The 27,940-nt window shown below is 32.3% G+C and overlaps 2 protein-coding genes across 2 annotated transcripts; one reads left to right on the top strand and one right to left on the bottom strand.

Annotated features, from left to right (window-relative positions):
* On the top strand, positions 1-27,940 carry LOC133182250 (cilia- and flagella-associated protein 61-like). Its single transcript, XM_061317017.1, has 29 exons — positions 1-72; positions 826-968; positions 1,166-1,458; positions 1,622-1,748; positions 3,210-3,342; positions 3,561-3,720; positions 3,840-3,971; positions 4,245-4,411; positions 4,502-4,638; positions 4,784-4,892; positions 4,992-5,062; positions 5,152-5,278; positions 5,775-5,852; positions 5,949-6,086; positions 6,298-6,366; positions 6,610-6,789; positions 7,002-7,078; positions 7,196-7,638; positions 7,965-8,080; positions 8,228-8,404; positions 9,950-9,998; positions 12,638-12,807; positions 19,322-19,445; positions 24,707-24,783; positions 24,923-25,027; positions 26,590-26,693; positions 26,899-26,989; positions 27,100-27,159; positions 27,528-27,940. The coding sequence occupies exons 2-29, from the start codon at positions 826-828 to the stop codon at positions 27,666-27,668; spliced, it is 3,798 nt and encodes a 1,265-aa protein (XP_061173001.1). The 5' UTR covers positions 1-72; the 3' UTR covers positions 27,669-27,940.
* Positions 13,397-17,442, bottom strand: LOC133182253 (adenosine receptor A2b-like). Its single transcript, XM_061317022.1, has 2 exons — positions 17,120-17,442; positions 13,397-14,840 (listed from the first exon to the last, which is right to left on the bottom strand). The coding sequence occupies exon 2, from the start codon at positions 14,704-14,706 to the stop codon at positions 13,621-13,623; it is 1,086 nt and encodes a 361-aa protein (XP_061173006.1). The 5' UTR covers positions 14,707-14,840; positions 17,120-17,442; the 3' UTR covers positions 13,397-13,620.

Genomic DNA, 27,940 nt, shown 5'->3' with positions numbered 1-27,940 from the left:
GCGGCAAATGTTTGCAACTGTTAGTGCCAACAAATAAGTTTTTGTGTTTGAACATAATTTTTCTGCATAAATGTAAGTAACATTTAATCAAGTAAACCCATTTAATGCAGGTTTTAATGAGAATGACTTAAAACTTCCTTGAATTATTCTGTTGATCTGCATATCATTCATATTAGTCCGAAATATGACGTTTTCCAGGCTTTTTTTACGATTTTGACATTTGACGTGTTTTCCAGGCACGTCAAATATCAAAATCGTAAAAAAGCCTGGAAAACGTCAGATATTTCGGACTACATTCATATCTGTGAGTTCTCTTCCAATATTTTTGGCTCAGTTCAAATGCAAGCAGATAGTATCTTTTATATCAAACTGGTAAGGTCCTTACCGTTAGTATAGGAAGAGACCGTATTCAGTTTAAAACATAAGTTCATCTATGTATGTGTGAATAATGATACTACTACTTCAATCTGGTTTCAATCATGAAAGGCTTTAGAGCATGTGCACATGTATTGCTTATAAATGTGAACATATACAATGCTTTAATTTCTAATCAGATTGTGTAAGCTTTACTATTAAAAAAAGATCAAAAGTCTTGTTCAACATCTAGCTCCATACATTTACTTAAAATCATATTCCATTTTAGTTATATATTGATGCTCAAATTATTAGCAATTTTTAAGATATTTTTCCACAACATTACCTGGTACTTCCTGCTTTTAATTAAGCTTTGTTGCTCTCTTTTAAGTAAGCTTTACATGTATTTCTCTCTATTATTCCAAATAAATCTACTACTAATAATTCTCCATTTGTTTGTCATTTTTGCAGATGGCAACTATAGCACCAAAGGATGGACCTCCGGAGGTGGTTAATGCCAGAAGGACAGAGTCTCTTGATGCCCCACACATATTAAGTCTCGTTCAGGACTCTACCAATACTCTTTTTGGTAGAGTAAATATTGTGAATGTAATGTAAGTGTTAGCATTAGTAAGCGAAAATTAGTTTATCTGTACAACCAAAGTATTAATTCTTTCATTTAATATATTTTACAAAATGATATCTTATATAGAAAACAATGAGTCAAACTGTTTTAGAGGCAATGAGATGTTTCTAGAAAGATTTTAAACAGTGCATTTGCATTTATGAGCATTTTATTGTAATGTTACAGAGAAAAGGCAGTCCTTGCTGTAACACTGTGCAATGACAGAGAGGAAATCCTTGGACATGCTGCTTTTTTTGATTATCCAAACACAGATGTAGACCCAGCCACATGGGAGACTTGGTTTGAAGACACATATGGCAACCAGCAGTGCAATGCACTAAACTCCCTTTTTATGCATTATTTTGTGGCTAAACCAGAGTATGCACATGGCTGTGCAAGAGAGATAATTAGAACAGCTTTTAATGCTGTTCCTGATATTCATTTTCTCTTTCTGATGGTCCCAATGGGAGCATATCCAGGTAATACAGTGTTAATTAAAAATATTATTAAACCCTCTTTATTAAAGTAAAAAAAAATTTGCTTACTTCACATCTTGCAGTTAAGAAATTTTGAGCCCGAATAAGCTACAGTTGTTTCAGGAGGAAAATTGTTTGATATTGTTGACTTATTTCTATGTTGCAGATTCTGCTCTTGATGAACTGTTCAAACAAATGGACAAGAAGGAGGGATCTCCTGGGGCCGCCAAAGGGGCTGTGTTTGTTTGCCACAGACACAAGCATGTGCCTGTACTGCATGTCAGAAAAGCCAGGTTTGTACTTCTTTCACATAGATACAGTGTACAAATTCATTGTACTACTTTCTTAATAATGACTGCTGTATACTTAGTATTACTCGCCAGCTTTTTAATTTTGCCCAAGTACATCTTTATATGATTTCCCTCTGTTTTGAGTTCACCCAAAGTTAGCAATATGTTTATCAAAGCTGTGTTCTTTCTTTGACAAATTAGCTGTGTAAAGATGAGCTAGAGTGAACAGGGTAAAAAAAAAATCACACCACACAGTATGTGGTATTCATCTACTAGGAATACAGGTGCTCTCAATGGTTCAAACTCTGATTTCTCAAAGTTAATTTCTTGAAGTGAAACCCCGGTCCTGTTTTTTTTTCTGTATATAATTAAGCAGATTTACTCCTGATCAATTGAACTTCCAATCTCTCAAAGTTCTCTGTCTCTCTTGAATCAAGATCTGGGTTCCATTACACAGATTTCATTGTTTATTACTCTTGATCTCTTGAAGAGTTGATTGCGCATACACACCAATCAGTCAAGCGTGTGATTAATTCAGCTAAGAGTTTCATGGATAACGGTGAATTCCTTGGGCTAGTATGGATGTGTAAATTGTGTGTTTACGTAGGTGACACTACACCTGTGTCCTCCATGGGTTGATTGGTCAATTACAAGAAAAAAAGATAGCCATTTACGACTGATATTGATTTGACAGCTGGCAAGGCATGTCAATAATTTCTCAAAAATTAAAATCCTTTATTAAATTTCTCCGCAATCCCAAAATGGCAACCATTCCACAAAATTCATATCTAAAGATTTGAAAAGCAATACTGAGCAATCTGGAGAAGAACCCAGTCAATCTGGGGAGATCGGGTATGCTGTTCAGAATTTAAGTTTGTGCTTTATGCCATGAAAGCTTAGTAATGAATTGAGAATAAATGAATATTGAAACTCAGCAATTTTTTTTTTTATTCATTTTAGATACAATCTTTGTTGTTAAAATCAAATGAATTACCAGTAAAATTGTCCCAGAAAGCAGAATACATGTACATGTATTTTCAAGAAATACACCCAGTAAACAAAACTAGAACCATAATGATCACACCTGAAAATTCCAGATTTTCCCCTATCCATCTCTCAAACCCCTCTATCTCTTGAACGTTTTTAAAGGCCCTTTACCTTTGAGAGATTGAGAGTCAACTGTATATTGAATGTTGAACTATTAAGGTCTTGTTTAATGTTTGTTCAAATTAAATGCATTAGAATTTATTTTGTCCCATGTTATATTTCCCAGGACATTTTAGCTAATTCATGATACATAATGTAACATATGAATCTGGAGGCAGAAATGAAACAGGGATGAATTTTCCATACATACAGTATAAGAAATCCTTGTTTATTTTGTTTATCAGCTCAATAACTACATACTGGTTTGATGGGATGATTTTAATAGTCAAATATATTTGCACTATATATATTTTGTAGGGTGGAGGACCATGATGACTTGACTCCAATATTTAATCGTCAGAGCGACATGCTTAAGATGGCCTATGGAGACTACTTCTTGGCAGAATTAATCGAAGCTCAAGATGATCACATGCACTGCCTAGTAGCTGAGGTATTGATACATACATGTATATGTACTTTGAAAACACTTTTTATATCCTAAGATTATACACATATAAAACCATAAGAATAAGCCGTTCTACTTGAAAAAGTAAATAAAAGGATAATGCTGCTTTATAAGTGAAGCTGCTTGATAGACAGTGTGATTTACAAATTTAAGTATAATTTTACACCAAGTATTCATTACTTAATTTTTCTTCACTTTTATAGGTTGATGGAACTGCCATTGGTTTTATGAGTATCAGTGATGATGTCAATGTGGACTTACTGAACAACTGTTTTGAGCTTGGGGCACTTCATGGACTGAGGAAGCCCCACCCAGATGATCAAGTGTCTCCACCTGAAACTCCTCCCCCAGAGGCACCCACAGGTAAATTTCTCATATTTTCCATATAAATGTAGAATTTTTTAATCATAAAATTGTTGCATATAAATTGCTGATTGAACAGTTTTTGCAGAATTAAGGATAAACTTTTTATTTTATGATAGAGGAGGAAAGACCTGGGTCAAAGATGTCTGAAAAGTCTGCTAGCTCTACAAACAGCAAAACAGAACAAACAGATGGACAAAACGAAGAAAAGAAACCTGGTAGTCAACAATCAAGTGGCCAAAACTCCAGAGGTAAGGAATATTTTTTCTATAGACATACTATCCTGTTTATGCATTCATAATGAGGAAAAATGTCATAATCATATTTTTTCCATGGATGTATAATTTTATTTGGAAAGGGGGGTCCAAGGTCACTGCCATTTATGAAGTGGATTTACTGTGTTAGAAAGAAGTCATTTTGTTATGAAAATTTTTTGCCTTTTAAAATGTAAAAATATCTGTGTATTACTTTGACTCTACATTAAGTACTGCATTGTTCATACTCTCTTGTTTTATTACTAATAGCTGGAAGTATGTCAGGTGATCTTCCAAAAGTCCAAAGTAAACTGAGTGATGCCCACCTGACAGGGGCCTCATTATTGAGTGATGGGGAGCAGATGGAGGAGGTGGTCCATGATGCTGAGGATCGGGAATCACAGGTCTCCAGCAGAAAAAGTTCAATTAGGGAGGAGGTAAGTGTACTGATAAAGACAACCTTGGTCAAAATATACTGAAAAATTTAAAATATTTGTTCAAATGCACAGTTAGATTAAATGTTACAGACTGTGCAGTCCAGACTAGGAACACCACAGCCTATCACACCCATGAGGACACACAAGCGCTTTGTTCCAACTTACAAGGGACCTCTCAATGCATTTAGCATACAACTTTTTTGTATTGATGAACGATACGAAATGAGGTACTTCTAGAAAATTAAGTCTACTTAATGTTGTAAAATTATATTTTTACTCCCTCTTTCTAGAAATGACTCCTTCTCAGTTGCAATTTTTTTTAATGACAGAATTTGAAGAATAATGATCATTGTAAGTTTTGTAACATTTCAGATCATCAGATTTTTTGGCTACCTGCTTTTCATTGTTCCCAGAGCTTAACTTCTGTGTCATCACTGTACCACATCTTGTTCCCGAATTCCCTTTGCTTCAAAGATTCATGGTAAGTCAGCTGTTAAGTTAAAAAATAACATTCTGTACAGAATCATTGGTATCAATGTTCCTCTTTATGGTTTGATCATTGATTACTTCCAAATTACAGAGAGTGACCCCAAGATGTCCAAGCACTTTGTCACAGGAATTGTACGCCTTCTATAAGGCTGGCCTGTTAAAGTAAGTTCTAGCATTCATAGAATGTTCAGCTTCCTTTCACATGGACATGCAGTAAAAAATTAAGAAAACTTGGTTTTTTTTTCAACCAGAGATTTCAAAGTGAGACCAGCCAGTACAAAAGACATGACTGGTGCAGAGAATCTAGTGAAGAGCATCCATCTCAATGAGAATATCCTCAGAGATTTACAGCAGTTCAACAAAGCCAGGAGAGATGAGGTAATTCTTATTTTATACTACATATAACTGTTAATGAGAATGACAGCAAGTGTAAAGCAACTATTATACATGTAACTATTTTCATATCATCAATTAAAAATGCATGCCCGTGACAAATGATATTTGAGAATGGAATGAGTTGCTGATACACATAAAAGAAGTGATATGTAAAGAAATTTTGTGAAAATAAATGTTATGATAATTTAGCCCTGATTGATTGTGAATATATATTGTAAACCAACTTTCACTAGCCTGGAATATTTACAAGCCCATACAAAAAAAAAAAAAGAAACCCTTCAGTAATTTACAAAACCAGAGTTCATATTAATCAAAAAGATTTCTAATGTTATGTGGTCATTTAATTTTCCCTACTGTTATATGTATCTTTGCTATTAAATTACCATCACATGTAATGTTTTAGAATATCTCTTTGAATACATTTTATGTACTCATTAAAAAGCCATGATGTGTCTTAAATAATGCGTATGTCTTTAAGGATGGAACTGAGATACAAGCATTTGTTGCTGAATGCCAAGGTCAAATTGTAGGCCTTTCAGTAATTCGGAGAGAAGAGGTAAGTTTTCCCAATTACATTAAATTATAAAATATCCTGAAATTTTGACTGCCTTTTTTGTTAAGAACATTACGAAAGTGTCTCTCTTTTTTTCAGAATATTGAGTATATTCGCTCCCATTATAACATTGAAGACTTCATATATTACAATCATCATAAGAGAGAAGACCACGCTCATCTCCATCACTTTGCTTTGAACCCAATATTTAGTCATTTATCTAAGAACTTTATCAAAGTAAGTATAACATTATTCATTTTGTTTCTTCATCTTTTCATCAAAGCAAGCAAACAATATGTTACTTATAATTAATTCATTCATTCTCTCAGCCAAAACAAAACAAGAACAAAGTATTGTAAGTGTCTGTTTATCGTAATTCTGCCATGTTTTAAACAAGACTTGGATGAAATATTGCAATTTAATGTAACTCCTGTTTGTATTTTCATAGGAAATTTTCCGACAAGGACACAAGACTTGTTTATATTATCCCTTGTATCCTAGTTATACACCAAAGGAGGTAAGAAAACCAAACAGCACTTAAGGTATATTCTCTAAATTTTATACAGATTTTTAAAGAAAACACACAGAACATTAAGTTGAATTGCTGTAAACCAGCTTTTATTTGTGTGAGAATTATCAGCAAATTTTTCTTGGTTCCAACCTTTTATGGGTATTTATGTGGAATGTTTCCTTAGTTTTTGTTTGTGTTGTTTTATTTGTTCCACCATTGTTAGTTAGAATGATTTGACATTTCATTTAGACAGTGGAGAAACATTCTCTGGTGAGTGCTCTTAATGACATGGTACCAGTAAGAGCTCGCAGACAGGTTATTTACCCCCTGGAAAAGCTCGGAATCAATGCTCCGTCTGATCGAGTGCTGAAGGAGAAGGAATGTTACGCCCTGAATCACATCAACAGGAAACTTGTGATGGAGCCAAAGGCAAGTTATTCAGTTTATTTATTTTTTGTTTACCGTAAGTTACTCTTTAAAGAGAAGCTTTGGCATAGTACCTGTAAAGAATTAAATAATTAGTGAACAAATTATATAGTTAAAGAAAAAAAAAACAAACAAACTGTACTTATTTGAGATGTGTTTTATTGTAAGTATTTTGTATATTTCCTAGTAAATTGTAATTTATTTCTTTTTTATAGGTTACAATAAATGCAAGAATAGTTGTAGTGGGAGCATCAGATGTTGGAATTTCATTTTTGGAGGCACTTGCATATTGGTAAGCCTTAACTTTTGATTAAAAGATAGTTTAAAATATGGTGAAAATATCTACTTTGCTGTTTACTGTGATAGCAAGATTTTTCTAAATACTTACATTTCTGATTTTTTAAATCAGCCCCCATCTACGTTTTAACAATCTGACTTTGATCTCACCTCACGGCCTGCCTGGGGAGATGCCTCCTGATGAACTAAGGGATCAGATGTTGGGTCGCTCATACTGCTATGATCAGGACAGTTATGCCAAAATATCCTTAAGGAGCTGGGTCAATGTAGTAGTGGGTAAAATGACTGCTTGTGACAGGAAAAAGAAAGTTGTTATAGTGAATGGATCTACAATGGTTCCTTATGATCATTTAGTTATGTGCATGGGACAACAATACCAAGTTCCTGCCCCCACTGAAGCAGATATTGACACAGGGACCACTAACAGTGAGCTGCCCAACTCTCCAGATAGGCGGTACCTGAAACCGCAACCCAAAAATCTGTTCACAATCAATGACGAGTATGATGCTGCAGTGGCTCTATACTGGATTGAGAATTATTTCCTTAAATCTAACAGTAAGTGAGATATTGCAGAGAATTGATATATATATATATATATATATATATATATATATATATATATATATATATATATATATGTGAATGGAGACATTGGTCATTTACATATCAAAAATCCAAGGAAATAGCACTTTGGTCATGTCTGGGATCGCATGTACTGAGCTGGATGCATGTAATTTTAAGCAAATAAACATATGATCCCATCTTTTATTCAGAGTTCAGTGTATGTCATTTTGCAGAAAATCTTAGGAATGTCCAACAAATTTGATATATTTTTAAATCACTGTAGTTATGTATATACAATTTTCTTATTCATCTTCCAGAAAAGACCTTAGTGTATGGCTGTACATTGGATGCTTACTGTTGTGTACAGACCCTGTTAGCCATGGGGATACCTGGGGAAAATATCCAGCTGGTTGAACCACCTGCAATTTATCAGGTAACTTAACAGAGACAAGAAAAACTCTGATTGCTATATAGGAAATGTATTATTCAGGCTACATTGTTCATTGCCTCTGAAAACTATTTAATATTATCTACTTAGAAAAATAAATCTTTTAAATGGATTTGTTGTCTTTGGCTCCAGTCTACCTGTTTTAATGACCCCAAGATTGATGAAGCTGTGAAACAGGCTCTAGTGTCCAGTGGTGTCCAGGTGCATTCTGGGTACATCCTAGCCCAGTGGAATGATGGGGAGGATCCAGCAGAGATAACATCAGCTAGCTTTACATCTGAAAAGAAACCTCTGAGATTGGAATGTGGGGTAAGAATCTTTAAGTAAAACTTATATGTCCAGTGAAATTTAATTATTCAGTTATATGGCAGACTGCAAAATGTTCAAGACATTATCCTGATGATAATTTGGGGGGGGGGGGGGGGGTTGAAACTGAATATCTAGAGTCTTAAGATACCAATACTTCATGTTGTAAAATGATTTTTAAGATTAAAATTAAAATAAATCCAAGACAATAATAGATATTTCCAGTGGTGAATTAAAAAAACACAACAATTCCATATACGAGGGCTGTTCGGAAATTATTGAGACATTTTGTACATTTTTCTTTCTAATGAACGTCTTCCGGTGAAAATTTGATATACGTTTGACAAACATTAAGAATTCATAAAAGCAAGAAATATTTTACAAATATTATATTTCCTCTCTTCAATGGTATATAAATGTGTCAATGGTAGGGGTACCTGGCACAGTCACGAAATCAGATATTGAAAATATGTAACACCAATGTTCAACACCCCGGTGGACCCATAATAAGAGCAAAAATAATTCAATTTATGTATATAATTTTTTAATTTTATTTTGACTTCATGTTGTGAAAGTTTGTTAGAATTCTGATCAGAAATGCGGAGATCATTAAAAAAATTAAGAGCGGTAAAGAAATCTGATAACGACAACAAAATGGATTTTGACGTCAAGGCGGAGAAGCGAGATACCTAAAATTTTGTGTAGCGCTATGTAAAACTCCTTTCCAGACTGACCAACCTGCTAAAACAATAACAACGAGAAAAAAAACATGTCTAAGGGTTTGTTACATGTATTTCATTGGTATATATTTTTTTCTAACCTATAATTCAACTACAGTAAAATCAAAAGCTCCGGACGACCATCAATTTTTACTGTAACGGAATTAATAACGTTGACCCGCGTTGCATAAATCGGCACTGCATGATGCTAAGTCATCCTGTATAAATGACGTATGAAAAATTTACAATAATGAAACAACAGCACACATTTTTTAAGGAATCGTTTAAGAAAAAAAAACAGTTTGATTTTTGTAGTGTATATAATCCTGATAACAAAGAAAGAAGAGTAAACGCTTCCCGATCGTTTCACATGCAAAATCATCTCCGGCTGACGTGACGTTAAAATGACGTAGCGATGCTGCTCCAGTTCGATAGAATATGTATGTTTATTATTTCACCGGAACTTATCTAGTTATCCTTTAAATTAGAAATTTTGTATAATTGTTTTATTCGTTCTTTATGAAATGTTGACGAATTTTCCTGAAATTATCTTTGCTCTTTATGGAGTTAAAGTAATGTCTCAATAATTTTCGAACAACCCTCGTATATATAAATATAAAGAGAAACCTAAAAGTGTCATGCATAAATATTCCAATTTCCTTTATAAAATATATATAGCTTTAATATTCAATAGAGTGACAAAATATAAAAATTTTAATGCTATCTCAAACAATTTTAATAAAAAAGTATTACCAGTATTCTGTAAATGATTCATTATACAGAACATTTAATAGATTTTTGCTGCTGCATTGATTTATATGAATTACAGGCATTCTTTACATACTACAAAAGAGCTGTGGACACTGATGCTTTCAAGGGTAAGTAAACAATTCCACAATATTACAGTGATTACCGGTAATCCCAATAATGGATCTCAACTACAGTTATTGTGTGGCTGCATTCTGAAACAGAGCCATGTCATGTTAGAATTTGTGAGGTCATCTCTAGGAATACTTTTCATTATGCTCCTATTCATTTGGAAGTTAACAATTTTCAATAGATATCCCAGTCTTTGATCTGAGTTATTTTGACATTTCATTAATTTCACTGAAAAAAAGATGTTAATTTACTTTTGATTGCTATGTTTTTTAAAACAACATTCTGGGTTATTTGGTGCATAACAATATCTTTGGCCTTTTCTTCACCCAGTATAAATCTGAATTAATTGTCACATTGTCCATTATCTTTGATTATACATTATCAGGGGAGAAGTTACGGGGAGTATTCCAGCTCTTTTTCCATTATACTAGCTACTTGGTGTTTTTCACCTGAAACATGGAAATCAAGCTCATTTTAAGAAGTGCTTTAGTAATTGTTTTTTTTTTAGCTGGTTACCAAGTTTTATATGACTTTTTGTTAACTTTAGAATGTGAAATCTGATGGAAACACATCAGCGCTTCCTCTGTAAAGATAATGTAGAAAGATCATGCATGCAGAATGTAAAATTATGCATTGATATGTTTTACGTAAATTTTGATCATGTATCAACATTATCAGTGTCGTGTATAAATGAATATTGATTTCAAGGATAGCAGAAAAGGATTAAGTTTCTAAAACCAATAATCACAGCGTAGGAGGCATTTGTTGTATTAAAACCAAATTGCATCAAAGAAATATATAATATTTGGATTACTTAAACTGAGAGGCTTGAGGAAGCTTGAATTTTTGTTTAATGCATAATTGCTATCCTTCTGTTGTCAGAAATCAGGTGCAATCTTTGACTTTGCATTAGTTCTGAAATTTTCAGACTTGAAGATATTGTTGCCCGTGACTTGACCTTGAATCAAGGTCACATTGAGGTCACATGATGATGAGAGATCCTGAAATTATAGAGGCCACCATTTGTGTTCAAGCTGTAACTTTATATCCTTTTGTTTTGAATGAAGTCAAATTTTTATTGGTATTGACCTAAAGCCTAAAGGTGTCTAATGGAGGTCAATTTTGCAAATCTGCTTACATGGCATGAATTCAAATTATATTATGTCACTGTCTTTTAGGTAAAAGAGAGTGTTGTGATGTTATTTGAAATTATGTTATGGAAGTCTTAGGGTCATGACCCAATCTTGATCACACCACATAAGAGAACTGGACTTGATGGAGAGATCTGTCCAATATTTAGTTTAGAATTATGTGTGGAGAGACATTGTTCAAACCAACTGGCAAATGTGATAAATGAGTCTGAAAACATTGCTTGTATTTATATATCTTCTCTAGGAGTATTAATCCCTCTTTTGGAAACATCAGACATTGACTGATTTGTTTAGCGGGGGAGGGAGAGAAATGGAGTTTGTTAATGGCAGCAATATTGTTTTATTTTGTAACTGGGTGACTTTTCAGCAACATTAGAGGAAATTTAAAAATGATGTATTAGTTCTCTCATTTTTTTAAACTTAGTTATTATGAAGGTGGCTGTGTCTTTACTATATTTTAATTGTCTGCATGTTCATGTTTTGCCTTATCTGACTTCAAATTTTCAGGAAATTTGAACTTGACTTAAACAGAGTAAACCTTTTATAAAGTGATTTGCATATATAAATTTGACTACCACTAATCAATTCTGTATTAAATCATGTTAAAATCTTTAGATTGTACTTAACAGACCTTAATCAAAGGGAATGCATTTTAATGGAACCATTCTTTTTAGGAGTCAGCTTTATTTGCAATGATAATTATTATTGATATCCAATAGCACAGACACTTTCAAGTTGTAATTAGGGATAGATTTCACAATATTAAAAGTTGATCAATCCATTCTCAGAATGAATTGATCCTTATTTAACAGCCTTCCTTGTTTGATCAAAGTGAGATTTTATATTTCAAAATCAATAAAAGTATGAAAAACATAGCAAAACAGGCATGCTTTCAGAGATTTGCATTAATTCTAAAATAAATTGAAGTCTTTATGTTGTTGTTGTTTTTTTTACTGCTCTGGATGATGATCAAACAACAAAAAATATTTGTCTAAATTGAAGAGATATAAAAAACCTCAATGCATACTTTATTTGTCTTTTTTTTTCAAGAAGAAAGAAAATCTTAGTCATTAGAATCTGTACTTACTAGAACCTGCTCATTAAATACTTAAAACCTTCTTAGTTTCTTTTTATGCAGTAGCAAAAATGATACTTTAATTCAGACTCAAATAGTATCCCTATCTTATTTTTAACTGAGTGTTTTTTGTTTGTTTGTTTGCTCTTTTTTTCGGGGGGGGGGGGGGGGGGGACTTTTGAGTACAAAAAAATGATGATTAAAAATATCTTTATAAAAGATCTACAAATTTGAAGAACTGACTTTTGAGTACAACCAAAAAAATGATGATTAAAAATATCTTTATAAAAGATCTACAAATTTGAAGAAAACCGATAACCTTGGGCTTTCTCAGATACAATTTGATATTGATGTAATGAAAATTTACATACTAGAGTCCTTGAAATAATAACGAGATTTAATTTTGTTTCAGCCATTAATGATGCTTGTCTAGTTTATGATGGTAAGCTGGTTATTGATGCTGCCTTCCACACCAATGATGTATCAGTCCGAGGGGCAGGAACCATCACAAAGTACCAGCGCAAATACCATGCTGATCAGTGGAGCCATGCCAATTTTAACTCCAAAGAAGTTGGAGTCCATGTAAGTTTATCAGAGTAGATGTACTTCATCATTTTTCTTGTTTCTCCCCCCCCCCCTTTTTTTTTTTGAAAGCTGATAGATCAACTCTTAGAGTATTTTTTTTGGTGTAATATGTTTATATGAAGGAGATATTTACATGCTTTTTTGGCAGTTCAACAGTTGCACAAAATATCTTTAAAAATTTTCATGCAATAAAAAAAATCATTGATAAAGAATCCATGACTTTTTTGTAACATTTATTCATAGTAATCTTAAAGTTTCAACATATTTTATAACATTCAACAAAGTAAAAAGTAGGATCTGAAATAAATTATAAAAAATACAACATCAAAAAAATAATAATATTATCAATCATCTTTGTTTGGTTTCATATTTCATGGTTCTTAGTCATCAATGCTTATAAATTTAAACCATCATTGATATTGAGTTCAAAAAATTTCTTCACAAGATTTCTCAAAAAACATACATCCTAAATTCCTTGTAATTTTCTAACATATCTTAAAATTTCAACAATCCAGTAATTATTGACCACCATGAATCCAGGAATGTTGAACATTGTGAATTTAAACAATGTATACAGGATTATTTTTGCTCTTACATACTTGGAAACAATTTTGCCCCATTTTTAAATTTGCCCAGACACAGTTTTGTTTCTGAAATAATGCTGTCTTCTTTGAATTCACCCCATTTTTAATTTGCTATCTTGCAATGAGGGCAAAAGGGTTGAAAATAAATTGGGGGCAAAAATTTCCCTGTATATAGTATATACAATACTACAGATTTATCAAATAATTTCAAGAAAAGTGTTTTGTGTCATGTAGCTATATGAAAAACTTGGCCATTCTGTGAAGACTGTTGTATATTGCTGTTAGATCCCGTGAAACCTTTATTAACATATTGGTTATTTGGCATGTGAACTGGTGATGGCTTGTCAACACTTCTTTTATGACCTTTGGATCTTGCCCTGGAAACTGTAGTAAAATCATCGTCTAAGAAACCTGCAGTGGACTTGCCACAGAACATCCTTTTGAAGGCAACTTGAAATTGGCTGTTTCCAATGGCATACAGGAAAGGGTTAACTGTGGAGTTGATGTGACTCAAAAGTATGGCTGCCAGTAGAAGGTTTATGGGATAGCTACAGGTTTTACATAAATGGGATATGGAGTTCAGAATGTGAATTGGGATCCAGCAAAGAGCAAAGACTCCGAAAACAACAGCTAATGATTTGGCGGCTTTCACTTCTCGCTTAAACCGACTCTTTAGTTTTCGTGTATCTGGCTTTTGCATGACTTCTAATGCAGAGATTTTGGCCATTTGTTGGCGAACAATGTAAAAAATATAGGTGTAAATCACAAACATGATAATTAGTGGAGTTAAAACAAATCCAAAGAAGTTGAAATATACCATGTAATTGAAGTCTATCACTGCTACAAAAGCACACTTGTTGTCTGCCATTGGTCCCAGATTCCACCCAAATACAGGTACAAGTCCAATGATAATAGCAAGCACCCAGGAGATAGTGATCATAATCACTGCAACTCTTTTTGTCATGTGTTCTTGGTAGAAGAAAGGGTTTTTTATGGCAATGAATCTCTCTATGGCTACATCCACCAGATTGAATATGGAAGTTTGTGTCAATACAACAACAATGGAATTGGTGAACACACATCCAAGATAATCTTCAGGTAGACCTAAGTAGCTAAGAGCAGCTAAAGGTGCTACAAAGATACCCACCAGCAAGTCAGCTATAGCTAAGCTAGCTATAAAGAAATTGGTAATGTTCTGGAGTTTGGGAAATTTCAATATGGCTATTAAAACCAAAGCATTGCCAATAATTGCTGTCACTCCAATGATTGCCTCTAAAGAAATATAGACCTGTGAAGCAATATCCATTGTCATTTTGAATCAGCGCTGAGAATTAGCAATTAATGATGATTATATTCCTTGATTGCACATTTTATGTCTGATGAGTCCTCTTTTTACCTGGATGGGGGATCTTGGGGGATTTCAACGAGTTACAATACCATGAGAGTCTGAAAAAGATGGAAAAAAAGCAATGTTAGAAGGAAATGAACCTCAGTTTTTTTCTCAGTTGCAGTTTTCATCTTCCTTTTCTTTTTTAATTCTTTGGCTTCTGTTGATGGTTCTGTAGACTTTCAGGTAATCCTTTGATTTTTACAACACTTTAATAGGTTTAGTTGAGATTTCAAAGACATTGTGAGGTTTCTGATAGAAATGTAATCACCTGAGTCATTCAATTATTTTTCCACCTATAGATTCCTGTTTGATTGCTACTAAGCCTTTTTTTCAAGCATTGCCAGGATTTGATAAGCTAGTTTTGTATAAGTTAATTGAAAACAGCAGAAGATTAATGTGTTAAAATATCCCACTGATTATTTCAAATAAATTAAAATACCAAATCATGCATGCCTCTCTCAGAAAAACAACTTAGGTACTACTACATTTTCCCCCCAGTGTGATCCATCTAAAGTTTAGGTTTTAACGATTAATTGCCAATTACAATCTTTTAGCAAAGTCAATGGTTAAGTTCTTTGTTTGATGTTACAGATATAGTTACATTTCCAATTGTGTTAATGAATTAAACTAAAGTTTATTCTTCTCAATGAGAACAAATAAAGTTTCATTACCTTAAAAGCACTTGGGTAAGGTTGCTGCAACCACATATTCAAAGCATCTGATACCTTACCGAGATCCATAGCATTATATTCTTTGGTAAATAAATTTACTGATGTTACTTAATATTTAAATAAGTTCAAATTGATAAGTTCCTGCCAACTTCCTTTTGATTGGTCAGAAAAATAGGTGTGTAAAACTAGAACTTTGGTATTTCAGGGATGCATGAAATGTTGTCATGGCAAAGAAACAATCCCATATTTACCTGATCTGTTCCCTTCTGACTTTTCTATAACAAGGGTGTTGCTATTTTACATTTAAGAAAGGGTATTTTCAATGTTTGTTGGGATGTTAAACAGCATTTTGCAGACAGGACAAAAAAGGCAGGAATTCCTTTCATGTTACTATCTTTTCAATGCATTGGTTAAATAAAAATGAAAGAAATGCAAGACATTTTTAAACATGAATATTTTAAAAATAATGAGTTAAAATTTATTAAAAGCTATTAAATGATTTTGTTTTGAAATATAGAATTTATTTTGAAAAATATAGTAAGAACTGAAACATTCTTCATCCAGTGTAATTTTTATCCAGAAGTCATAGAGTATTGCTCAAGATTAAATACTATCCATGTATACAAAATTAAAATCAGCAAAAAAGTTGCAGAATTCTTCCTACAGATTGTTGTTAAACATTAAGTAAAAATTAAAGTTATAATGATAAATTCATGAAAAGTAAAAGTACATATGTTCTCTGGTGATATTGTTAGGAAGTGATGGTACAGCTATCAGAGAGAGAGAGAAACCTGTGTTTTATAGACACAGATTTTAGCACCAGATAATCACACACTGAAAAATAAAGTAATTATTGAAATTACTACCGTACATTTTTTTATTATTGCTGTAGGTGACATGTTACACATTGTGAGTTTTCTCTGGAGCTGTGAACAGGAAGGGAAGAAAACTTTTGAAGTTCATTTAATTAAGGACTTCCTTATATCTGATTATTATTACTGATGCTATTTTGATGTTATCAGATGCTCTGAATGATGATAATTTCAAACATAAAACTGCCGTGTTTTCTATTCAATAACCATTAAATTTTTTTATATTTATTTACTCCCATGTTTGCATAAGGCCCTCAAATTAAAGAAAAGGCAGTAAAGGAAATTCTTAAAAAATAAGAAATTAAATAAATATTTTAACAAAATCTTCAATAGAATGTAAATATTTTTTTTACTTAGAGTAATTGAGAATGGTAGATAACTACATTATCAAACATTTTTAACAAAAAAGAGAAAGAAAAACATGAATAATTTCATTTAATCTTTATGCAACTATTTATATTAAAGCTCAGAAATGTTAACTTCTAGCTGGCAGATCATTAATTGTATGCAACACTTCACACACACATAATATATTTGGACATCTTACTTTCATGGATAATCATTAAGAAAATGAAATTTTACATGATGTTGATTATCTTATACATAATATTTAAGATATCAATATGTTTTTGAATAAAATCATTCTGTTCAAATTGAGAAAAGCATGGAAGTACCAATTGCATCAGAGAGAGAGGTGGGTAGGGAAATGAAAAAGGAATAAAATATGAAAAGTTAAAAAGAGTCACTAACCTAAAATCTCCATAGGTTTTCATCTCAAAATGAATCACTTACCTAAATGAAAAGTAAAGACGGTTGTTCAGTCCCATGTTAAAAATTTCCTGGAGGCATTTGGTCACGTAACTTTCCTGTGCCATTGACGAGCCGTGTTTAGCTGTTTGGCTTTGATACTCTGATCCATGTGGGACTGGATAGCGTACAGTTCAATACAATGTTAGAATTACCACATATCTCTCCTACATCTCCATTATTTGCAACCCGATTTCTGCCTTGAGTGTTTTGTGTAGTGACAACTATCCCGAGAGAAGACCTCAAACATTTAGGACCAATATGTGACACAGTTATTTATCATCAATCAATGACAGGTGCTCTATTGTTTTATACACCAAAGATTTCTTTTATTTCACACACTAGAATTTCTGGTGCTAACATTCAATATTAATGGTTATATTTTCGTGCAACCATTACAGTTCTACATGTTGTTTATAAGAACAGATCCAAATTTAAGTTGCTGATGTTCCAGTTAGCAGGGTTCATTAATGATGAACTTGTGCCCTTGCCAAATGTTTAATGATCTGCTTTCTGTTGTACATATCTGCTGAAGGTTTGATTTAATATTTTAAAAAAATTAAGGAAGTTAACTATTTCGGTATATTTCCTTATTTCTTAAAATATTGTCGGACAAGTAGTTTTTTGTTTAAATTTGCAATTAAGCCTGTAGATTATAGATATTATTTTCAGAGTTACGGAAAATGGGACTTTTACATTTGTAAATAGGATATTTGATCTGATCATTGTTTACATTTATAATATAAGTAACATATTTCCAACAATTTTTCCAAACAAATTTGGTCAATATGCTGCAGGTATTCTTCATTGTAATCTGGAATCAAAATGCTGTTTTAATTATACCCCCGCTCCGAAGGAGAAGGGGTATACTGTTTTACCCTTGTGTATCTGTCTGTCTGTGTGTCTGTCTGTCCGTCCGTAACAAAGTTTTCTCAGCAACTACTTATCGCAGATGAATGAAATTTTAGCACACACTTTGTTGAGGCATGCCATATGGTGGGATTAATTTTTGTACGAATTTGATGTCAACTTCCTGTTTATCCGTGCGTCTGTCAGTACCATACATAACAAATTTTGGTCGCAGTTTTGTCAGAAGCTACTCATTGCAGAAGTTTTAAAATTTAGCACATTTTTTGTTTAGGCATGCCGTATGGTGGGATCCATTTTTGTACGAATCCGATATCAACTTCCTGTTTATCCGTGTGTCTATCAGTACCATACATAACTAATTTTCGTCGCAGTTTTCACAGCAGCTACTCATTGCAGAGGCTTGAAAATTTAGCACACTCTTTGTTTATGCATGCCATAAGGTGGGATTCATTTTTGTACGAATCTGATGTCAACTTCCTGTTTATCCATGTGTCTGTCTGTACCATACATAACAAATTTTTGTCGCACTTTTCTCAGCAATTACTCATTGCAGATGTATGAAATTTTAGAACACTGTTTGTTTAGGCATGCCATATAGTGGTATTTATTTTTGTTTGAATTAAATGTCAATCTGATGTCAACTTCCTGTTTATCCCTGTGTCTGTCCGTAACTGAACTTGTGTACATTCACATCAGAGTGTATATTCGCATCAAAGCGGGGGTATTACTAGTGAGCATTGGCTCACATACTTCTTGTTTTTTCTGATTCCTAATTCATATTAGAAAAAAAAATCTGACATCTAAACTCTTGTTTTGAATCTAAGTTAACAAAGTGTGTAAGTTTGCAAATTTGAATCAAAATAAAGTACACAACTTTAATATTGAGATATATTTGATATTTCTCTATTGAAATTAAAAGAAATATGATTTAAAGCTATATATGGCATATCTGAGCTAAAAAATGATAATACAAGATAGAGTATAGATATACATGATATAATGTAACTTACGTTCAAATTAAAATTTTCACCGATTTTTTACTCAAATAACCTCACGTTTATATGATTAAATTGACTTTAATTGTCTTTTATTTAAATGTGGAGTCGGCAAATAAATCAGTTATTGTTTTAATTTTGTGATATCTTTGAAACGCAGTTGATTTAAAATGTGTAATTTACAGAAAAATCCTATCTTTATATAAAGTAATAAATCAAATAGAAAAATATTCTTAATTTTGGTTATTTGAACTTAGTCAAAAATATGCCATATATGACTTTAAAAATACTTGAAATTTTCATTTCTGTCTGAATTTGACAGTTGGCCACTGAAATGTTGCGACTATTTGATCCCACATTGGACCAGCAGACTGCACCCCCTGAAGAGGCTTTGAATCTGATACCCATCTACAGAACACCAAAAATACAAGGAGGAGTTTTACCAGGTATTTATATATTCCTGAGAGTTCCCACTAGAAATCATACTTGCCCCAGGATCATGTAGAATCTTAGTTATGTGTATATTTTGTTGAAAACTGGGACAAGAATTGTAATATATATTCCATGTGTACATGTAACCCCCCTCCCCCCCCCCCCCCCCCCACACACACACACACACACACACACACACACAAATGGTATAAAAATATTTAAAATTATTTCACTAAAATGGTTTCAATTACTAATTTTAATTTTTCTTTTAAAAATGATACAGTGTAGAAAAATTACTAACTTATAGATGTCAGATTGAATTTTTTTTATTAAAACTCTGAGTCATGGGTCTCATCTGAAGAATTTTTAGAAATTTTTAGACAGATAATGTCAATATAAAGATGATTTTAACTTCTTAGCAGATTCAAAGATCTCTTTGAGACTTTTGTTTTGAACATTAAGCCTTGGTCTGTTTGTCTGTCTGTATTTTTATAATTTTGATGTGTGTAGTATATCTCCTTGAAATACATGGTCATTAAAAAATGGACAGTCGTCACTAGGAAATTTGCGTCCAGATGATTTTTTTGCTGGAGTCTTTGCAATTTATATGATTTATCTGTTATTATGTATGATTCTTAGAAATGTCATGGTGAAAATGAAAGTAACTAGTTGGACATTGATTTGGCTATCTGGTATAATCTTTTCACAAGTGTGAAACAGGGAAATTATTTTGCTTAATATATATGTAGTATACATTCAGGCATGACCTATTTTCTACTGATCTTTTGTAAATCGTAAAATGCAAAGTAATTTGATTTAATGTTATGTAGAAAAAAAATTTGATTTTAAGCTCACCTGAGCTGAAGGCTCAAGTGAGCTTTTCTGATTGAAATTTGTCCGTTGTCTGTCATTGTTGTTGTCATTAACTTTACACAATTTCTCTTCTTCTCCAGAACCACTGGGCCAATTTCAATCAAACTTGGCACAGAGTATTTTTAAGTGAAGGGGATTCAAGTTTGTTCGAATGAAGGGCCAGGCTCTCTTCCAAGGGGAGATAATTACATATTAGTGAAAAATTAATGGCATCTTTTAAAAATCTTCTTCTCAAAAATCATGACCCCATGGGGATAGGGTGGGGCCACAATTGATGATCAAAGCTATACAGAAGAAATTTTATAAAAATCTTCTTCTCAAGAACAGCAAAGCCATGATTGGTCATATTTATATGGAAGCATCCTCAGATAGTGTAGATTCAGATTTTTTCAAATAATGACTTCTGAGGTTAGGGTGTAACCACAATGAAAATTCAAACTTGTAGGAAAAAAAGCCACAGTCAGTGAAAGAAATACCGGTAAGTAAGCATCCTTTACTTAGTGTAGATTCAGTTATGTTTGTAGCATACCCCCACCCCCTTTTAGGGGTAGGTCTGGACCACTTATGTATTTAAGCTTTTCAAAACTGAACTGATTTTGCTTTTTTCCTAGCAACAATGCTCAGGTGAGTGATGTGGCCCATGGGCCTCTTGTTTTTTAATCAAAAAGCTGAATCAAATTACCGTAAGTTTTGGAAGATAAGACGATACTTTTTTTCTCAGAACCGCTGGGGTCGTCCTATTTAACGAATCGTCCTATCTAAGGCTCAAGTTTACGAAAAATGCCCCCCAAATCAGTAAAATTTACGTCAATTTTAAAGCAAATCTGTGCCATTTTTCGTATTTTTTAAAGTTATTTTCCCGAGGAAAAAAATAAACAATAAAGAATTAATTAATTATTTATTTCATTGATTTCTTACAAAATAAGTTCCATTAAATATCCGTCGATGTACCAAAAACTTATAATTTCATCTAGTAAATAATGTCTCAAAGTATATTTACATGTTGTGTCCATCTTGTGAAGTTGGAAGTCGCAATCGTTTACTAAAAATAAAACCGCAACCGTATCAAAGTTTAAAATACGGAAGAGTTTTTCACAAACGCAATTGTAATTTTTTTTTTACCATTTATATGTAACGATTACTTGAAATAGTATACCTAAATATTTTTTCATTGTCTTGTGATATATATTTACGGGTAAATGTAAAATGCGTGAAATAAATTGTTGCCAGTAAATTCCTAAAACTATTTTCCAAATACACCGCTAGTCATAACTATTTTGTTTTATATCCCAAGGGGTACACTGTATTATACAAAGATTGGCTTCTAATATAATTTTCATCGTCTGACAGATACAGGGATATACACTGTGTACACAAAGGTGTTAACACCTGTGTTGGTTTAAACACCCGAAGGGCATGATTAACAGATCCACGTGCCGTTACAGGGGTATTAGTGCTATAGTATACATCATCGAACAAACAAAACTGTGAAATTCATGATGACTGTTAAATTGCGAATGTACTCTCAATTAAATTAATTTTTTACAACATCTCAAGCAAAATTAAAGCATGATAATATGATTAATTTCAATTGCTCACTGTTACATGTAATAGTCAATTGCGTGTTTTAGCAAATCCCTGGACAAGAAATATAAAAATGGCGGTCATCGAAGTTAATATTGTACCCCGGTAAATAATGTTGGAATAAAAGAATGTGTCCACGATGTTCTAAAATAGAAATAATTATTGTTTGATTTCGGATATTTCCCTAATTATAGCTGTTGTATACTACCGTATTTATGTGTTTAACGACAGAGTCAAACTACGACGGCATTTAACAGGCAAGTTGGAGAACAATTCAACGAAATTTTAGCTATGTTTGTATAAAACACTATTAAAATGCTGTATTCATAAAAATACCAGTTTATTTTATCAATACGTTAATATCACGGGTTAATTAAAGAGGTTTACATGTTCTGATACGTAGTATCTACGTAAGAATCTCTAGAAAATTGATAAACAAAGCCTCGTCCTATCTTCCGAGTTCGTCCTATCTAAGGATTTTTTAAAAATTACGGCTGAAAATGAGCCTTTCGACCTATATACCCCATCGACATATACCCCAAAACTTACGGTAAAAAAAAATTGTGTCCTTAATTAATGAGGACGTATAAACGTTTTATTTAAAACTGTTCTATTTATCTTTAAACTCTCATCTGTAGTTATATTTAGATATGCTGAAACTATAAATACCATTATGGCATAATTCAATGGAAATTTACATATGCAAAGATTAACTTTTTGGAAGGGGGGGGGGGGGGTCACAAAACACACATTTCTGAGTTTGACAAATTTTCTTGCTGCAACTAGCATCTTCTTTTCCCAAAACTATTTTAATACGTATTTATAAAATCTTTACAAAAACTTCAAGAACTGCAACATTAGTCCAATTCACTTTGGAATCAAGTAGAATTTTTCATCAGGGACTAGGTAACTTATCCTAAAAATTTCATAGAACCCTACCGTATTCATAATTTTTATCAGTCATCTTGCAAAAAGACAAACAAATGAAAACAAGTTATCTGACTTTGTTAGTGGACATAATCATACAGTTGAAGACTAATTAGTAATGAAGGAAACACTCAAAAGAAACACAAAACTTAAAGATTTCAAATATTGATCTGCTTCAATTATCTCAAGGTGCACTTGCTTTGCTGTAACTCAAACAATTCTTGCAGTACCTGTCATAATTCTTACGATGGAAACAAAGGGGAAAGCCTATCTTGCAAAATATTCAAAGGAAAATGAGTTTTTACTCTATCCATTAGCCATTAAGCAAGTTCTACACGGTACATATTTTCTCTCATACATATATCAAATTGTTTTCTTTTAGACTTGTATTAAGGAATAAAATTTGTTTTGTTTTTAAAAGCATCTTTTCAGTTTTCATTACAGTTGTAAGTAAAAAAGCATTGATGGTGCCATCATTTAGCTTTCAAACACCTGATCCCAAGCTTAATTAAATACATTCTCTATATATTTTTTTTCTAAAGCAGTCTTCTTACACAGAGAGACTCTTGAAATCAGGCTTATATAGGGACTACACTTTGTTGATGCCAACAGGATTATTTATCATCCAATGTGTTTTGGATTTTCCATGGTTTTCAAATAACAAACAACCGTGTTTAGAAACTGCAGCTCCAGCATTTATCCCTGGGCTATTTGTAATGAATCTCATTGAGCAGAATCCCATTGTGAAATTTGTATTTAATCATGGTGAAATTTAGATTACAATCTAGAAGAAAATGCTCATCAATACAAGAGAATGGAATTTTAAATTAACGCCGACATTGCTAACTCACGATTTGATCAATATTATATTACTGGTAATTGATCAAATCTTACTTGTACTAAGGGGGATAATGTATATGTAATTTCCAATAAATAACAATCAAAGTCATTAAATTATTTATTACCTTCGTGATTATACTGGTACATGTACATGTGTCTTTTGTATGTGAAATCAATTATAAATTTTTCAAGGAAATACTTTTGAAAGAAAAAGATTTTGGCAGAAATTTGAGATTTGTTATGCAAAAATTTATCTTAAGTACAAAATTTTTCCATTAAATTGATTTCATATTTTTATTATTTCCTAGTCAAGCTCAAGTGATTATAAGCAATATAGTCAACACCACCTCATATAGGGTTTAATAGGGTTAATTAGGGTTGGAAAAAAAGTTTCAGTGCTTATTTTTTGCAGTACTACATTGTGTATTTCTACATGTAATTTATTTCATAAATCAAGTCCAAAATTGTAGTGAATGTTAGTATTAAGTTACCGGGGTACTGAGTTAAACTCTTTAAGCAATCAGGGACATACATGATTGTATTAATATTATATACTAACAGGATTTGGAGCTTCTTCAGCCTCACGATTTCTTCCCAAGAACATCACATGGACCCTTATAAGTTTTTTTTTTTAGATTCCATCTATTCCCATTGAAAAATATTGTTTTTGATAAATTTAAATAATTTTAAGTATATGACGTTAAATAATCTAAATATAAGAAAACTAAGTACCAAACCCAGGCAAATTCTCTAGCTGATATGCAGCCATCATAGGAATCTGTTAATTTTTAAACTACATTGTAATTTTATTCAAATAAGGATTCAACAGTGCAATAACAAATCTTCAGTAAGTTTTTAATAGGTCTAAAAAGTTTTTTGTGATATATTTGATAACACTACAGATCCTGTGGCATTTGAGATATGCGGGATTCACAAAAGAACTTGTTTTTCTATCCTGATAGTAATTACGGTAGGTCCCTGATGTAATAAAATGAGTTCTCAATCATACCATTAACATTTTACACAATTATTTGATATATTTATATTATAGGTGGCTACAATTACCTGCATGTTGCCAAACCAGGTTTAGATATTCCATTAGCCACTCAGAAAGAACAGCCAGATTATGTAAGTGCTATTTGAAAAAAGAAGGGGGGAGGGGCATTTTATCTTATACTTCAAGATTTTTTTAACCATAAAAATAGTTAAAAATTTATGTGAAAATATTGTACAAAAGAGAAAAGAGATCTTTACTGTATTTAAACAGGGAAAGGAGTACATGACAGGTAGCCCAGGAGGTGATCCGGAGTACTTCAGGATCCATATCAACCAGTACAATAATGTAGAGACCCTGACATGTTTGTCTAAACAGGTGAGCTCTACAGGCCTCTTAAATCACACTGTAATGTCATTCAAAAAAAGAATAAAAGTTTAAAAGTAATGTACATATATGAAACCCTTTTTCAAAAATATTAATCAGATTCCCTTTAATATTTCCCAAGGAAAATCACAACTAATGTTATACATGTATCATCCATGATTATGCAATATATTGAAAAAAAAATAAGGGTAAAGAGTTAAAAAAAGAAAGAACTTTATTTAAATAAACTGAAGAGTTCCATGGATGTATTACCTATACCTTTTGCATGATAGATACTTATCTGTTTTCTTAGTTTATGGATAGTCACACGGGCAAGGGGAGATAAAAATGTGGAAATTTATATTAGGAAAAACGAATTCAAATTCATGGTCTTTTTTTTTTCTGAAATTAATTTATGAAGTCATTATAGTTTTTACTTAATTTATAAAAACCTTCCACTGTATTGAATGAAAACACTTTGTTGGGTCAGGAAATTGAATAAGACACTTAACATCAATGTATTAAACACATTCTATCAATAATATCATTTTCTGCATGACTTCAACAATTCATGACCAAATTTGGAGATGTATTAAGAAAGTCTTGCAATGTTCGTTGTTTGGGAAATTCCCATTTCATTTATGCAGCACCTCAGTAATCAAGCAAATTCATGTTTCTGATTGTTCCTACATGACTTTTTGACATGAATAAGGTGGAAGGATTTTCAGAGAATCATTTTACCTAACAGGATGTAGTCATGTTGTCAACCTTTTCATAAAATCGGTTGAAATAGGGGGCATTAAAATGACACATGGCTTAAATGGGAAAAAAATAAGGAATATATAAAGGAAGATTATAACTTGGCAATCTTTGAAATATTTTTTGTTGATTTTCTGTGACCCATATTTTTCAAGATGGGTAAGGTAGGTGTGTTACTTTTTTCATTGAATTACCTAACACAGTGATAAATATTATAAACAGATATTAACACTTTTTTCCCTCTATGATAAATCTTACCTTAAACTTCATTGATGAAGTTTGTAAATTGCAGGAAAAAATGGGGGGGGGGGGGGGTGTAGAACCTCAAGTTTAAAAGCAATTCAGATGATCTATATTTTCCCAGAAACCAATAAATAAATAAATTATTGAAAAATTGTTGGGGAAGGCCTATTTTGATGGGTCAGTCAGAGTACATGAATCAAAACATTTTTATGCCTCTGTAATCGAAGATTCGAGGGTATATAGTGATTGTTGGCCCAGTATGCTAGGATTGATACTGCCAGATATTGCTCTACCTGACACTAGCCACAATGTAAAAAAAAATCTATTACATTTGACCATTCCCATGAAAGAGTGACATCTTGATGACATTGGTTGTTCAAAAAAAAAAAAATCAAGTTTATATAATGAAAATAAGTTTTTTGAATGTTGAAAAATTATATTTGGAAGATGCCACAGAACATTTAATCTTTATTTTGCTTTTTATTGTTGCTAATAATAATTTGATCATACACTTAAATATTTTTCTGAATTTTGTTGTAAATTATAATGTATATATTTATTGTTCTTATTAGCCTTTTCCAAGTGAAAACTTCATCTGCTTGTACGGACTGCATGAAAGGTTTTTGAACAACATGGTGTCTCGCTTTAATGAAAAACTCATTCCAGACTTCTATGAGTAAGTTGACATAAAAATAATGTACTTTAAAACTCTGTACATGTATATGCAAATCAGTCTTAAGCATAGATGAGGCAAAATTCATTTTCAATTTTAAAAATTGCCATGAAGTTGATAATTGTTAGTCATTTTTGTTGAAACACATATCCTCTATTTTAAATGCCCACCAAGATCAATTTCTAAGTACATGCATTGTGTTTTTCAGGTTCTTTAAAGAGACCTGGAGCCTTGCCCTGTACCATGACAGATTCTCTGACTTCAGGGATGAGGTTAGAGAGCTTCTGGTCACAAGCGCAGTAAGTATGGGAACCAGTTATAATAATATCCACGTGAAATGATTTAAGATAGATAAATAAATGTATCTTAAATTTTGAGTAAATTTCATTCAGTAATCTCATTTTTATAGGGTGTCGGAATTGATTCCATTGAAGATAAAGTCCGAGAGGTAGTGGATGAAGATGTCCCCGTAAGTCGATCTATATCAGTTATTTTATAGAATAAAAAAAGCAGCACCAGATTAAGTCAAGCTTCATAAATTCAATAGTATGTGTATTTAGTAAAAAGTCTATATAAGACATTTTATAGAATAAAAAAAGTAATTAAGGACTAGATTATGTCAAGCTTCGTAAATTTAATAGTATGCCATGCATATTCAGTAAAAAGTCTATATAAGACATTTTATAGAATTAAAAAACAGAATCAGGTTGTGTCAAGTTTTGTAAATTTAATAGTATGCCATGTGTATATAATACAGTGTAAAGAATTTAATTTACATATTCATATGCCTAGCAAATTAAATAATGCAATTCAAATTCCCAATCCATTTCTTTGTAGATGAATGAGTCCCAGAAAAAGCAGTTGCTAGAAATATACGCGTCCAGTGGCTCAAAGCGAGCAGTTGAGACACGCCTCCTCAGTTTCCTAAGCTACAACTACTACCACCTCCCCATGTATGCCAAGCCTGGGATGGTGTAACACATCACCATCATAGACCACTAACATTTCAAAATCACTCCTTGAATAAGAAAGGCACAGTGTGGAAGTGACTATTTATCCGTGGTGATGAAAACCATTCCAGCAAGAACAGATTATTTGAAAATGCTTTACAAAAGCAAAATTTTCTGCATATTGTATAGTTATACTGACAAACCGTCCAGACTTTTGTGATATAATAATTGTGCTAAGTTCATATATATTTATTGAAGAAGAATGTCACGTGTACAATTCTCTGTTTTAATTTGAATAAA

Source organism: Saccostrea echinata, unplaced genomic scaffold, assembly GCF_033153115.1.
Source record: "Saccostrea echinata isolate AGI-Se365-2 ecotype Australia unplaced genomic scaffold, CSIRO_AGI_Sech_v1 ptg000009l, whole genome shotgun sequence".
Taxonomy (NCBI): domain Eukaryota; kingdom Metazoa; phylum Mollusca; class Bivalvia; order Ostreida; family Ostreidae; genus Saccostrea; species Saccostrea echinata.
Note: the sequence above shows the minus strand (reverse complement) of the source record. Positions and strands in the feature narration are given on the sequence as shown.